The sequence below is a fragment of the Aethalodelphis obliquidens genome, unplaced genomic scaffold (assembly GCF_003676395.1).
Source record: "Aethalodelphis obliquidens isolate GAN/ISIS:26980383/991018 unplaced genomic scaffold, ASM367639v1 scaffold63, whole genome shotgun sequence".
NCBI lineage: Eukaryota > Metazoa > Chordata > Mammalia > Artiodactyla > Delphinidae > Aethalodelphis > Aethalodelphis obliquidens.
The window spans coordinates 4,812,335-4,828,274 of record NW_020838007.1 but is presented as its reverse complement, the minus strand read 5'-3'; the positions used below and the strand labels follow the sequence as shown (position 1 = coordinate 4,828,274).

General features: G+C 42.6%; 1 protein-coding gene across 2 annotated transcripts in view; it reads left to right on the top strand.

The window, feature by feature from the left end:
• The window catches only part of VAPA (VAMP associated protein A), a 37,712-nt gene extending 30,394 nt beyond the window's left edge, over nt 1–7,318 (top strand). For both annotated transcript variants that reach the window (XM_027088817.1, XM_027088818.1), the window contains 2 exons: nt 3,332–3,505; nt 6,559–7,318. In XM_027088817.1, the coding sequence (XP_026944618.1) occupies nt 3,332–3,505; nt 6,559–6,717 (333 nt within the window). In that variant the 3' untranslated portion in view covers nt 6,718–7,318. The remainder of the gene's footprint in view (nt 1–3,331; nt 3,506–6,558) is intronic.
• The last annotated feature ends 8,622 nt before the right edge of the window (nt 7,319–15,940 follow it).

The following is a 15,940-nucleotide window of genomic DNA, read 5'->3' as shown; positions in this document are numbered from 1 at the left end:
TGTGTGTGTGTGTGTGTGTGTGTGTGTGTGTGTGTGTGTGTGTGTGTATGTACACTTAACATTCACTCAAGTGCAATGCCAGCGCATCAGTAGATGACAGTGACCTCCTGGTGGTGTCCTGGATGCTATATGATTCCCTTTCTCATTTCCTGCTTCTTGGGAGCTCCGGGAACCCCACAGTTTGAACAGGCTGCTGATACTTTGATTTGGCTTTGCAGGGAATGTGTATAGTAAGGCTTAAACAAAACCTGATCCTCTATCTAAATGTCTGATACTTTTAAAATTTTGTGATTTTAGTTATTTACTTCTGGGAATCATGATCCTAGAGAAAAAGAGTAAGTGGGTTGTTCAGAGTGAAAATATATCTTCAGTAACTTTATTATTCAGATACTACCTCTTCCCAGTTAAGGCCTTACTCAGGCCTTCTGACAGTTTCCTGCTGTGGCTCTTGGCCTTGCCTTTTACCTCCCTGTAATACACTTGATCCCTTACTCTTAACAGGAGTTACGAGAATGTAGCCTCGTGTTTACATTCTTTGGCTCCTTTGTCCATCCCAAGGCTTCAGTGCAAAAACTGAATTTGCCTTGTATTTGTATTTCCTTTTCTGAACAGTCCCAATGTCCTCGCTTTTTCTAATTACCCCCAAAAGGAATAATTTAGAATATTGGAACTGAAATTCTAAAGGTTGTTTAAAAAAAAGTGCAGAAGTAAATTCAACTTATAGATAGGAGATTACTGCAGGTAGGCTAAATAATATAAAAGAGTGGAAAATGTACGAGATACCGTGTTTTCTCTTATCTCGATACCATGGCCTGACCGTCGAGTCTGTTCTGAGTTGCAGTGTTAGATATAATGTGCGTGCAGTGTCACTCCTCAGCTGCCTCAGAATCAGAGCGTGTCAAGACCCTCCAGTTTGCTTGTTCCATGGTTCTCAGAACAGCCAGTCTCCTCTTTCGGGACCAGTCTGAAGCAGCTCTCAAGGAACACACTGTTTTTCTGGAGCCAAACCTCACCGTGGCGCTCCTGAAGGGAAGCTTGTAGCTGTCTCAGCAGCCTTAGTGTTCCCACCAGGCTCCCCAGCTTGTCTCCACACCCGTGACTCTCCCCCCACCCCACCCCGTTTAACCACCGCCCAGGTAGCTTATACATGGTTCTACTTAAATTAATTAATCAATCAATAAATTAGATTTTTTTGCTTCTGCTCTGTATGTTGCCTGGTTTGTAGGGGCCTAAATGGTCGTGAGCACGTGGGGTAAGTGGGTTTACTCAGTGTGACTGTTGTGTGACTTGCTTGGCTTACTTTGGACAAGTGTTTAGGCTGCACTGTTATCATTTGCACTCTCGTCTTAACATTTATGCTCCACACATTGGTTATGACATTTCTTCTCCTTTTTCTTGTAAAAGCAATATATCAACATTAAGGAAAATTTTCAATAAAAAGAGAAATCTAATTCTGCCACCATGAGAAGATATTGATTGACATGTTAATTAAAATCCCAGAGTGGGAAGCTACCCATCAAATGTCTAACAAGCGTGAAATGTTGAAGTAATTTTGGTAAGGCACAGAACAGAATATTTAATGACATCGTGTCATTTAAAATGATAATTAGAAGATGTACATATAAATGAATAAAGATTAAAAAGTTACATGTATGCTGATTTTATAAAATATGCATATGAAGAGAATATTGGAAGATAATATATAAATAATAGTTATTTTAGGTTGATGAGAGAATGGGAGGTAATTCCCTTTCTCCCTCTCGTAATTCTCAATTTTCTGGAATTTCAAGTATTTGTTTAAAAATAAAAAGCCAATTGTGAAGCGTTTGATGATTCCTCATTCTAATTTTTTTTGTCTTCACTTTTTGGCCTTTTGTATCTCCTCGTAATTTCTTAGTCACCTTTCTGGTATGAGTGTGATATTTTCCCCCAAACCTAAAGATTGCTGAGTTGCCATGTTGTTGACTGTTCCTCTTCACAGAGGAAGGCCATGTGCCATTCTGGTTCCCAGAAGCTGGACTAGTTCTAGGTTGGAAAGTGCACACTTGAGAAGTCATTTTGAAATGAATTCTAATTACTGTTAAGGAAAAGGATAGGAAAAGAAATTGGTGGAGAGCAGAAACATCTGAAACAGGATTTGTAAGAGTACGATGAGATTGGTTGGGACGGGGAGGACAGAGTGGAGAACAAGAGGCTCGCACAGGAAGCACAGTGCCGGATGGTGAAGCAGGCTTCCTAAAACCCGTCACAGCGGGGACGCTTCTGAAGAGAAGTGGGAAAATCTGAACGTTGAAAGCGGTTTATACCTTTCTTTTTGAAAAATTAAATTTTTAGCAAGTAAAATTTTAATTAAAGACAAGAATAGTGCTAGTCCTGTTAGGGAGCTTGTGAAGGCAGAGATGAGATTCCGGTGGATGGGTGTTGAGTTGAGGCTCAGGGATGCTTAGGCCCTGCCCTGTGCCTTTCTCTCCATGCCTTTGCCACTAGTTCCAATGGGTGAGTGCTGGCAGGAGTTAAGATTTGGGGGCTCATAATTTTAAAGGTGCCTGAGTACCACTGTGGTTCCATATTGAGTTTCATGAGTTAAAGCAGGTAGTGTTACTAATGATTTGAAGGGATCGTTTATATTTGAGTTTAAAGTCGTGAAGTGGACTCCCTCCCCTCTTTTTTTCCCCATGATACATGTTTGTGTTCATCATCTCCCCTTCGGTGCTCATATCCTTCAGTTATTTTTCCCCATGAATAGAAGTTAGGTTTTCTTTCAAGTGTTTTTCTTAGGTAGTCTCCTGATTTCATTGTGTGTTTGCAATAACATCCCCCCTTCCCTCCAGAACCCCATTTGAATTGCAGAATCAGAGCACTGAAAATGAACTTCATGTTTGGATTTTGGTTGGCATCACTCAGCATACTTATTGAGTAACTACTGTTGGCCACAGTGCTGGGTTTAGGGGTAAATGCAAAGAGGAATGGCTCTTGCTTTACCCAGGCTTTGAAGCGTTGTAGGAAAGAACACCAAAAGTACAGTGTTGTGCTGTGTGCTCAGTGCTCTGGTGGAGGTAAGTGCACAGGGTGGCGGGCGCAGAGGAGGGGTGGTTCACGTGCTTTGACCTCGCTGACTGCTGGTGTTTACTGCTGTCGTCCTGTGCAGTTGTTCACAGGTGACCGGGCATTGGGTATTTAAAAAACTTTTTAATAATGAAATTGAAAACTGTCAAAACTTTGCATGTAAATAATTTCTTGGAGATGGATGTTTGGAGTTTAAGTTGTTTAAAAACTTGTAAGGAGAGTTAGTCAGTTGAAAAACGCCCTGCCCGTTGTCTTTGTGCTGCAGAACGACATTGAACCCAGCAAAGCCGTTCCCCTGAACGCTGCGAAGCAGGACGGGCCCGTGCCAAAGCCACACAGTGTTTCCCTCAATGATACTGAGACGAGGAAGCTCATGGAAGAGTGCAAGAGGCTCCAGGGAGAGATGATGAAGCTATCGGAAGAAAACCGACACCTGAGAGTAAGTGCTCGCTCCTGGGAAAGGAACTTGATTGCAGTGAAGGCAGCGGGGAGGAGAACGTTGTTGGGCCATTTTGTCTGTCAGCTTTTACATTTACCCTTTTTCAGTTTTCTCCTTTTCCCCAATTTGCTTCTGTCCTGGCCTTGGCTCCCCGCCAGCCTCTTCTTACACTTGGGCGGTGGCTGCTTCTGTCCCGTGCTCCCTTCCCAGCAGCTGGCCTGGGTGTTGGGCTCTGGCGTGGCCTTGCTGGCTTCCTCTCTCGCTTGTGCAGCCTTCGCATTCTGGCCCTGGTCCTGTCACCTGCTGCAGCAGTGCTGTCCCCAGACGGGCACCCCGTTGTCCAGGGTGCTTGAAATGTGCTTAGTTGGAAATAAGATGTGCTGTGAGTGACATAGTGCCAAAAATAACCAAAAAACCCTCTTTTTTTTCGTATTGTTACATGTTGAAATAATATTTTGGTTATATTGGATTGAATAAAGTATATCATTAAAATTTTGCCAATTTTTTGTACCTTTTTAAATGTGCTGTTAGAAAATTTAAAACTCCATGTAGGGCACCCATTGGAAGTGCCTCTCCAGGTCGTGTCAGTCAGCACTGGGCTGGGGGTCCTGGAGGAGCCTCCTCTGCTATAGCAGGAGCACTTCCCTCCGAGGGCGGCCCGGCGCCCTGCCCTGCCCACGTGGCATGCACACATGCACACACGTCTCATGGTGCTCGGTTCTCATCACCTTGTCAGTATGACCTTTTCTGGGACTCTCTTCCCCTGAAAAGAGAAGAGAAACAGTCTTGGAATGCTGCCTCCTCTGTTTCCAGGCTACCGCTTACCTCTTCTGGCTCCCATTTGTCCGTCTCCCTCCGGCGGGCTGGGGTGTCTCGGAGGCAGGGGTTGTGTTCACCGCCTCTGCGTTCACGGCACATGTGCACAGCGTTCATTCACATTTGAGTGAGTGAGCAATGGGCTGTGGGATAGTGTGGAGTTTACTAATATTTCAAGACCTGAAGACCTTTAAGTTGCTTTTTGAGGCTTTGTTTGAAGCTTTTCATGTCAAAGTAGATAGTATTGATACTAAAATGTACTTAAAGTAAATAAGCTAAATTGTGGGATGTCATCTACATCTGATTATTTCATAGCCTGTGGAAACTACACTCTGAATCAAAGGCACTATGTCTTGGCTTGATGTGCTGAGACGGCTTTTCTGGCTGTTTCTTCCTATTCCACAGCCCCGCCGCAGAGGCCCCTGCCCCCAGCGCCTGTCTGGAGAGTGGAGAGGTGGTCTCATGTTACACCCACACCCACGCCCTGTGGAGTTTTAAGGGTGCTGTTTTTTGTTACTTTTCCTTTATGTGCCATGACTTCCTCAGTCCTGTATGTGATGGAAGACGTGCTCCTCAGTGTACTGAGAGCCACGGCCCGTCGCCTGGCTGGGAGGGAGAAGTGCCTGGGTCGGGCCGGGCTGGGGAGATAGGTGATAAGATTGATTCCTGGTCCCGACTCTTTATGGACTAACGTTCTGTAGATGTTATTTGAAAAAGCGTTCTGCTGTTTAAAAGAGAAAACAAAAGAACCTTGAAGACCACTGGTTTACAGAGTCAACTTCTGGACCTTTAACAGTTCACACTAAGGCCCATCATCGCTGGTTGCCAGGTTGACTTCCTTGAGGGGTCTCATCACTACCCTTTACGTTCCGCAGCCCTGGCCTTCTTCCTCCAGCCTGTGCATCGGAATCTGCTGTGAGCTCTTAAACACACGTGTTCAGGCCCTCCCGAGACCCCGGGAGGCAGAATCACCTGGAGTAGCTTTTAAAGTTCTTGCCGGGACTGAGCATCATTGTTCTGTCCACATGGGACTAATAAGAACAAGACCCAAACCCGCAAACCCTCAGAAAATCCAGTCATGCAAATAAAACAGCATGACGTCAGGTGCACTCTTCCCCTGGGTGTTATTAGTGCACACACTAGAGGAACGAATCAGTGTGAGAAAGTAAACAGGAGCTTGTGCTGAGGAGGTGAAAGCCTGCCCCATATTCATCTGGTTGGGATGATGGACCAGGTAAAGCCCTGCCTAGGTAAACCAGTGTCAGTATTTTCCCCAAGGTCATTCTGCAGCTGGTAAAGTGTCATAACAACCTCCTGCTTAGAGTGACTGCTGTCCTGTTACTGAGAAACCTGGTCCCCTAAAGTCACAGACTGACTGTCAGAAACTTCGCTGGGTGAGGCTGTGTCAGTCAGCACGGAGCAGCCGCCCGGTCTGGAGGATGGGAGTCACTGTGATGGCAGAGAAGCGGCCTCCCTTTCTGGTCCAGTTGCAGAGCCTCAGGTGCGGGGCTCTGCCTACAGCATCCCACCCCTGTTGTATTTGTAGTTTCCAAGGAAACGATTCTGTCTCTCCTCTACAGTCCAGACTCTGGTGCTGACCCCTTTACACAAAGACCTCCTGCTTTGCTTTGAGCACATTGAAACGCTGCGTTTAAATTCCATCCTGCACTCCCCCTCCCCAGTCCTGCAGAGTCCTGTCTCTTCCCTGCGCTCTGCTGTGTGGGGCCCTGCTTGTGGCAGGTCAGACTAATGACCTAACTTTGTTTCTGGTGGTCTTTGGCTGATGGAGTCCAGCGTGAAGATGCTGTTGGCCACCTTGGGGAAAGTGCGCGCGTAGAATTCTTCTTTAATTGTGTTAATTTTAGTGGGATTTTTCCTTCTGTGTAAATACAACCGTAGCTGATTTTTCAGTTTTTTAGGAGTATATTTCTTGGCTCTAGTTTTTAAAATCAGCATTATTGAGGTATAATTTACATTCCATGAAGACACCCGTTGCGAGTGTACAGTTCAGTGATTTTTTTTTTAGTAAATTTATGGAATGTGCAGCCATCACTGGAATCAGGTTTTAGACTGTTTGTATCACCCTAGAAAGTTTCCTTAGGCTGGGTAGCAGCTCGTCCCTGCTCTTGCCCCCAGTCGCATGCATACTGACCTGCCTTTTGTCTGTGTATTTGTAGCTCACTAGTCGTATGAATATTTGTTTTTAAAACCTCTTTTTGTGCATATATTTTTTCTAGGATGAAGGCTTAAGGCTCAGAAAGGTAGCACATTCGGATAAACCTGGATCCACCTCAGCTGCGTCCTTCAGAGATAATGTCACCAGTCCTCTTCCTTCACTTCTTGTTGTAATTGCAGCCATTTTCATTGGATTCTTTCTAGGGAAATTCATCTTGTAGAGTGAAGCATGCAGAGTGCTATTTCTTTTTTTTTCTCTTGACCAGAAAAAGATTTGTTTACCTACCATCTCACTGGTAGTGTGGCCCACAGTGACCATTCTTTGTGTGTACAGCGTCATATAGGCCTCGCCTGTAACAGTCTCACGGTTAGAAACACAGTAAGAGCAGAGTGTTGGGCTCCCGGACAGCGTGAACGTCACCAGACCATCCCTAGCAGGTGTCATTGCACATTCAGTCCTTTATGAAATTCATAAATAAAGAATTGTTCTTTCTTTGTGGTTTTAATAAGAGTTCAAGAATTGTTCAGAGTCTTGTAAATGTTATTTTAATAATCCCTTTAAATTTTATCTGTTGCTGTTACCTCTTGAAATATGATTTATTTAGATTGCTAATCCCACTCATTCAGGAAATGCCAAGAGGTATTCTGTGGGGAAATGGTGCCTCTTACAGTGTAAATTTTCTCCTTTACCTTTGCTAATATCATGGCAGAATTTTTCTTATCCCTTGTGAGGCAGTTGTTGACTGAGTTTTTCATCCTTCCAACCCTGTCCCATGGTATTTAACACAAAAATAATAAAACTGTTAACAGATTCTTGCTCGATAGCTTGTGTTTGTCGTGTCATTAGATGGGATGCCAGGGAGTGTGCTGTGTGGTGATCTGGGTTATAAAATGCGTAATTTATCTCATGGAAACCCTTGCGGATATTAGAGTATTTGTGGTTCAAAGTCCTCATTCTTTTAAGGAAAGGAATTGATAAAATTTCAGGCCATTTTTGGAGTTTTGGAAGATCATAATCCATTTGTTCTCAAGATAATATAAAACAAGCAAAATACCATGAGTATAAAAGTGCTGTAATTTCAGTCAGTTTACATGTCTGCCCTGTGGCTCCATTGTGTTTAATTTATCCTATTCTTAATAGGTTCTTTTAGTGTCTTCTCAAGAAAGACTGATTCTCCTTGATTCTAGTCACTGCTTTTTGACCAGCCTAAGAATTCCTTTTATTTTATAACATTTCATAATAATAGTTAAAAGTAGGTTTTTTCCCATCCAGTTTGACACGCACAGTAATTTCCATTATGGAAATTTGGTATTACTGAGTAAACCTTGGGAATTCCTTTGTGAAAAATGACCTTATCCTTTGCAGATCTCTACGTCAACCACCTGAAATATGTTTGCACTATAAATGCGTGACGGTCTGGCGTACTTTCCTGTACTTAGTCTTATGTCTCATTTAGTTAATCTGTGTTGGCATAGAGAGTTTTGGAACCAGAAAAAATAGATTCACTTTTTCTACTAAGTACAGTCTAATACAAGCACATTTTGAAAATAGGTGTTGGTTTTGTGAAAGATGCACTTATATTTGAAAGGGAAATTGGACTCTGGGACTTGACATGGTGCAGTGAAGTATGTTGGCCCCAGGTCTGTGTGTACCTTTTATAATGGAGTGAGATGCTCTGAAGTATTTTGGTTGCATTTTCATTTCAAGTACGTTTTGAACTCGTCAGAGCCCGTGTACTGTGGTGTTGCGCTGTATGTTATCTTCTAGAAAACCCCTTGCTTGAGTGCAAGGGTAAGAACAAGGGCACGTCTTGCCTTCACGTGCTGCAGGTGCCGCCTGGCGCAGTCATTGTAAAAGCTCCTTCCCGCTCTGGTACCTGGGAAAGCATGCCAGCAAGCCTTGCATTTCTGTCCCTCCGTGCAGTCACTAATTCCTCGGCTTCAGTCTCTGTATAATCAGCGTTAGTGGTGATGAGCATCAGGCTTGAGATTTCATAGCTATCAGTTTTTAAACAGTTTAAGTTCTCAAAAATTTAGTGGAAGCCTGTTTTATGGGAATGCTCCTTAGAGTTCATTTTGTTCACCCTCTTTGTTTTATAGTTGAGGGATGTGAGGCCTTCACGAGAGCTCAGAGAACTTTCCTCATGTCTCACAAGGGCAGAGGCAGGGCTGGACCTGAAACCTGTTCTCCTGACTCTAGCTCAGTGTCTGTTTCTGGTAACTTTGTAGGAAAAAATGTACCCCAGTTTGATACGACTGAATAGTGGACGTAAGATGCTCAGAGTGTGAGATTTCTTGTCATAAGACTGTACCGCAGGCAGCTGTGGAATAGTCTCAGGCACATGTCTGGTTTTAGTGTTTAGGCTAGAAATCCCCCCTCCCAATTGGAAATAAATAAATGCATTTTTAGGTAGGCATTTCACAAGGTGCATAATGCAGTAGTTGGTCTTGAGCTAGAATGTAGTCTGGGTGTTGTCTGCAAAATAAAGTCCACATGGGCTTCTTTACTGCTTTACGTAGCGGGACACGCTCCAACTGTTCAGGAGACTCAACTGCTGTAGGAAATGTGATCAAATTATTTTACTACCGACAGAGTCCAACTGTATTAATTGACTGGTAATACACAGATTAAACTGTTCGTCTTCATTCCTTACATTTACATGTTCAGAAAGTTTTGCGTTGTCTGCCTGCTTACTTGTCAATGTCAGCATGAGGGAAATACACCGTTGCCATCACTGAAGCCACAACCAAGTAACTAAGGCCTTTTAAGTTCTTACCTGACACTAAATGCACTACCTTCCTTCATTCTTTCTATAACTAGTGTACCTTAATTTTGCCCATTCTTGTATTTACAAGAGACAGATTTAAGAATTGTATTCTGAGTGTGCAGTGTGTTACCTTAAAAAAAAAGAAGAAATGACACTTGGAGAAAAATATGTATCAAATTCGGAAGTTCTCGTCAGAGAAAAATAATATTCTTAATTTCTCCTTCAGTTATCTTAGTTCGGAATATGCCACTTTGAAAACAGCCTTTATCAATAAGATAAAAAATACAGTTCCTTGTAGGGTATATCCCCCAATTTTAATCTTCTGCCAGTTTGAAAACATTCAAGTACTAGTTTTCCCAGAGCTTTGCACATTCCTTTCAGTGATTTTGGTATGTGCATAGATTTTAAAAAATTCACCTTTACGAGAATTAGGGAAAGTCCAGTTTTACCATATGGAAAAACAACAAAATAAGGTAAATAAATGATCTTCATATTCTAGCTTTCAAAGGAAAATAAACTATTGTGTGAATAAATAAACTGTTTAAAAATGTGGTGAAGTGTCATTTTCCTTTCTGAAAAGCAACAAAAAGGAATTTGATTTCAACAGACGATGGTGGTGTGTGTATTTATGTTCTATCAGGTAGTAACAGCCGGTCACTGGGACCCGGGTCCCGCTGGCAGGTGGTCTTTTCTTAGTGACCTGGAAGTTAAGGGCTCTTTGATAGGACATGGGGACACCTGCTTCTTCAGTTCCACACTTGAGAGCCCACCTTGGTAAAAGCCGTGCTTCTGGAGAGTTCTGTGCAGGAACAGTGGCCTCTTGGGAATGCCCAGCCTGCAGGAACTGGTGCAGAGAAGTTTGAACATCATCCTTGAAGGGAAAGAAAGTTCTAGCTTCCTACATTTCTGCTTGTAGAAATAATGATGTGTGCATCTTAGGGAATTCAGAAAATAGTTTATAAAAAATAAATGCTAAACTGCATCGGTTTTTATGAACATTTATTTCCTTATAATACTGGTGTTCTTTAAGCATAATCATAAATTACATACAACCTTGTATCTTTTTTTTTTTAATTTTAATCTACTTTCTCTGGTTTATTGAAAACCAAGTATAAGAGACTGCAAAAGTACTTTTTATGATCCTAAAATATTTTTATGATCATGTTTGTGACTGTAAGGTTATGAACATTTTATTTACAATGTAAAGCTCTATTGGCCAGGTAATTCCCTTTCTAATTATGCATACACTCCTATTACCACATTTCTCTTGTTTTAAAACTGCGTTTCTTGTCCAGTTATTCCTGTATGTAACACCCACCTTGAAAAAAGGTGCAGGGAACTACTAAGATAACTATTCATCATGCTAGATTTTAGTGGTGGTATGCAGCTACAGCGTGTGTTAACACGTGTGATGCGCTCCAGAAAGTATCCTGACATTTGGACGGTACCTGCAGATACACTGCCTGAAGATTGGTCAGGGATGGAGACCTGGCTGGGTCATTTGTTTTTCAGCTCCAGTCATTGTAATCTGCAGCCAAGACAACTGCTTAGAGGCTTTTAAAAGACAAGATACCATGTAGGTTCAGGTAAGACTTAAGTCCTGTGATATAGGGAACCTGGCATTTTCAGAGTTCTTTATATGTTAATCTTTTTAAAACTTTAAGTTGCAGGAATCAGCTTGAGGGGTTGCTTATTGCAAGAGCTGTCTTTGGGAAGTTAGCGTTGCTAGAACACCAGTAAAGGGTTTTTGCTTGCAAACAGGTCCGAGCTGTCTGTGCAAAAATAAATGACTTCAGAAATGTGGGGTTGAGCTTTAATTACCACTTTGCTAGCAGACACCCAAAGTGATTGCCCACCTAAGCAATTTATTTCACCCATCGTGTGTTTCTCAAAGCATGGAATGGTCTTCAAGATGCTTATCCCAGTGCGCCAGGTGTTAGTTTTATGTCAAGTCATAATCCTCCCCTGGATCCTGCGATATAGGTACTGTTCTTATGTCCTTAGTAGGGGACGAGCAGACAGGTTTAGGGAAGTTAGGTATGCTCAGGTCTACACAACTTCAGGTAACAGCACAGGCTCTGGATCCCGATGGTCTGGTCATAAGAGTGCCGGCTCTTAACCACTGTAATCTACCACGCAGTAGAGATGCTTTCTATCCTGTCCAAATCAGGTACTGTCTCTAGTATGGTCCTTTTGTGATGCCTTTGATTCACTGTAAAGACAGTACAGTTGTCCCTCTGTGACCAAGGGCAGATTGGTTTCAAGATTCACTGTGGAAACCAAGATCCAGGGATGCCCAGTCCCTTGTATGAAATGGCTGAGTACAGTCAGCTCCCCTGTATACACTGATGTGAAGCCCACAGATGACAGAGGGCCGACCGTAACATTTCTTTGTGGAACCTTGTGGCCCTAGATTTTCTAGGACTTTTTTTCTTGCTTTTATCTACCAAAGAAGTGAGAAGAAATAACTGGCCATTAGCAATCTCAGCTCTTAAATAAAACCAGTATGAGCATAACTAAACAACTTCATTAACGTTATAATAAAAGAAGGGGGCTGTGGAACTCATTGGTTTATGTAACCTTCAAGGCTGGAGAACAGAGTGTGACCTCAGTCTTTTCTGTATATGGTCCTTAAAGATTTAATGATTATTTAAACCAGGTGTGTGGGTTTTGATAATTCATGGTCTAAAATCTCAATACATGGGCTTCCCTGGTGGCGCAGTGGTTGAGAGTCCGCCTGCCGGTGCAGGGGACGCGGGTTTGTGCCCCGGTCCGGGAAGATCCCACATGCGGCGGAGCGGCTGGGACCCGTGAGCCATGGCCGCTGAGCCTGCGCGTCCGGAGCCTGTGCTCTGCAACGGGAGAGGCCACAACAGTGAGAGGTCCGCGTAACTCAAAAAAAAAAAAAAAAAAAAAAAATCTCGATGCTCTTTGTAATCCTACAGAGAACAAAGGATGTCAGGTAATGTACATACTTAAGGACCTTGAGAAAAAATATAGATCTTTTTTTGGGAGAGAGAAATTATTGACAATTCAGTTCCAAAACCAGTTATGGAGAGTTGGAATTGCAAGTAATTGTCTATTTTACATTCCTGAGCAATAAGAATTACTCATTTTAGTACATTCCATGTTTCAAGACGTAGAGGTTTGTCAGGGGTTATATAAAGAGTTTAATGTAGTTTTGGGGGCAAACTTGCTTTTTCATTGTGTACTATTTTCATCCAAAGTGTGTATCCTTAAATGTGCAATATGTAATAGATAAATGTATGAGGGTGTGTATCAAGCTACTTTGATTTAAATTTAGGGAAATAATTTGAAAAATCCAACTTAAAGATAAACTTTTGAGAAGCAAAGGAGAGCTTTGTTGCAAAGTATTTCTTTGGGTGCTGTTCTGTACTTTGCCATCAACTAGGTTTTATGAAATTATTGAAATAAAATTCAGAATTTCTTGTAAAAGTTTAATGATCATGTTTAATTTATCAAATTAAATGAATTCTCTCTCAAGGGAAAAATGCTCTTACACTGTGAGACCCACCCCGCTGCCCCCATGGAATTTGTCAACTGGAGAATTTCCTTACATGTTTTAAGAAATCAGTTACTTATCAAGATTCTACATTCTGTAATGAGGTAATGGCATAATAAGAACCTTAGTTTTTGATTGGGTAAAGTGTTCCTTTGTCAGACAAGTGGTGGGTGGAATTTCAGAGAGATAAGTACATTGGAATATATACTTAGGTTCTGGATGTGAACTTTATAAAGTGCTAAAAATTTGTGTGTTCATCTTTATAATGTTGGCATGGTGAGGCCGTGCAAGGGACACAGCTGCCGTTCTTGAGTTTTTAACAAGTCTTATAACATCTCTGCATTTGGTTGAGGCAGTAAATGCTATAAATGTTCCCAACGAGTAGTGTTCACACTATTTAAATATGTAAATATTTCCTTCCATCCAATACTTAGATCTCTTAACTCTAAAAAAGGACATTGCAGAAGCTGGTGTGTTCCCCACCCCGCAGTGGGGGGTAAGGTAAGCTGTAGTGCCTGCAGAATGGGGTCGCCTCCCTCCTTGGATTTTATTTTTTTCACTGTGAAGTTTTCTTCAGCTTTGATGTTTTATTTTTCCATATTTGCCTTAGATTTCTCGGCTGCTTTTAAAAAGTAAATCATCAAAGATAATAACCGACGTCCCCTTTATACCCTTCCCTGATGACCTTTCCCTCTGGCAGGCCACTGACCCGAAATGTATGTGGACCATTCTCATCCTTGCATCAAGATTTTACCCCACTTGTATGTAACAGTCAGCATATAGAGCGTTTTGCATGTTTTAAACGGTGACGTAAACGTGTCCTTTACTCAGAATATGATTTCTCTAGTTCTCCCCTCACCTAAAAGTTCTTACTGGGAAGCGCACACTCTTCCAAGTATCCCCTCGGGATGTCTCGTACGTGTTCTGTGAGCTAATACACGATTTTCTCCTCTGCTCTCCAGCTTGGACCCATCGTAGGAATGTTTTCTGTCACTGACAAATCTAGCGTGGAAATTGTGACGCCAAGACCTCCCAAAGGTCCCGCCCCTTCTGCTGAAGCTGCGTCTCTCAGGGTTGGGGTTTGTTGACAAATGCTGCCCTAAAAAGCCACCTGCTCTGTGTGCCTGTGTGGACATAATGCGCACAGAACTAGGGAAGGAGGTCAGTCAAAAACTCTGGAGTTTAGTTTTGGATGATCCTGAGTTAGAAAATGTAAAAATATCTTAAAAATTTAAAGGAGGCTGTTCTTACAGGTAAGCAGCCAGTGAGAATTATACGTGATGCACTTTTGTTTTTTGATTTCTTTTTCTCTGAATATGAAGGTAACACTAATTGATTATAGAAGCTTAGAAATTATGGAAAAGCCTGTAGTAGAATTCCGATATCCCACTCCTTAGACGACTAACTAACAGCTTTAATGCTGAGCTGGGTATCAAATATATATAAGTAACATAATACTTAGTGTAAATATATATTAATACTGTTAAAATCAACGTATGTCTTTATAAGCCAATTAACAAAATTATTAAAATAATTCACTTTTGATCTGGAAACAGCTTTTGAAATTATTGTGCACAAAACCCACTCATATACCCTTTAGGCAGATTCGTCAGTCGCTAACATTTTGCCTCATTTGCTTCAGCCTTTGTGCTCGCTGTCCACACACAAATACACATTTTATATGCACACATGCACATGCACGCACTACCGGCGTGTGGCACACATACACACACGTGCACATTCACACGAGCGCGTATATACCCATGCACACATGCACCCACGTTTTATTTTCTCTGAACCAGCCGAGCCTAGGTTGCATGTGGCGTGGAGCATGTATGATCCATCCGTCCCCACTTCCGTGTGGTTTCCTGGGAAAGCTCTCCTCTCACGGGTGTGCAGTGCAGTTGGCAACCTCAGGAGGTCGAGCGCTGATTGGACACTTTGTCCGCGTCATTTACAGCATCTCCGCTTCAGCGCAGGATCCAGGCTGGGCTCATGTGTGATGTTTGGTCGTCCTGTCCCTCTAGGCTCCTTTACCCTGAAATAGTTCCTCAGCCTCTGACTTTTATGACCTTGAGGCTTCTGAAGATACAGTCATCCCTCACCTCCACCGTTTAAAATTGCTCATTTGGGCTTTTTTTGCTGTTTCCTCACTATTAGATTCAAGAAATGGGTTCTTAGCGGGAAGACTACAGGGCTATTGTCTTCCTCAGGGTCTGGTGCCCAGAGGCCCACGAGGTCCTGCCCCTTGTTTGTGGATAAAGATACAACTGAAGGGACCGTGGGGAGAGGACTCACAGGCTTTGTGATTGAGGCTCGCGTCAGACGGCCGGGGTTGAGCGCTGGCTTCCATGTGACCTTGGATGAGCTTTCAACTTTGCTGTCTCAGTTTCCTCATCTGTAAAAAGGGGAGTGGTTCTGAAGGTGGCTCTTGAACTAAGGGAGGGAATATGTGTAGACTGTTGGAAAGAGCAGCCGTCCAGGACGAGCACCACATGGGACAGCCATCGTCATGGATGCTGACTCTTCCCATTAATGGGAAAAGTTAATATGGTCACCGAAGTGGAAAGGTGGGGGGATAAATTAGGAGTTTGGGATTAACATAGACACACTACTATATTTTAAACAGATAACCAACAAGGACCTACTGTATAGCACAGGGAACTCTACTCAGTATTCTGTAATAACCTACATGGGAAAAGAATCGGAAAAGGGATAGATAGATGCATGTATATGTAGAACTGAATCAATTTGCTGTACGGTTGAGGCTCACAGAACACTGTAAATCAACTATATACTCAATACAAAATTTAAAAAATCCCCAAACAAAAAAAAGACAAAAAAATATTAAATAAGAAAGTCTCAGAAATGCTGAAATGGTAGGTGCACCATTTCAGCTCACACAGGTAGGATTCTAAGTCTCAGAAGTTAACCCTCAGTCTCTCCTGACTCGTGACACCTCCAGTTTTTACAAGCTCTGTGGAAGCACCTAATTTCTACCGAGTAGATTTGAAAGTTTAACCCTCAGGAGGGTTTATCCTTGTGTCGCAGGGGTGGCACCTCCAGGAACAAGGGTGGAGGGAGTGGTTCCCGCACTCACGCTGCCTGGAGAAGCAGATGCCATGGCTGTCCCTCTGCGCCTTCGAGAAACGG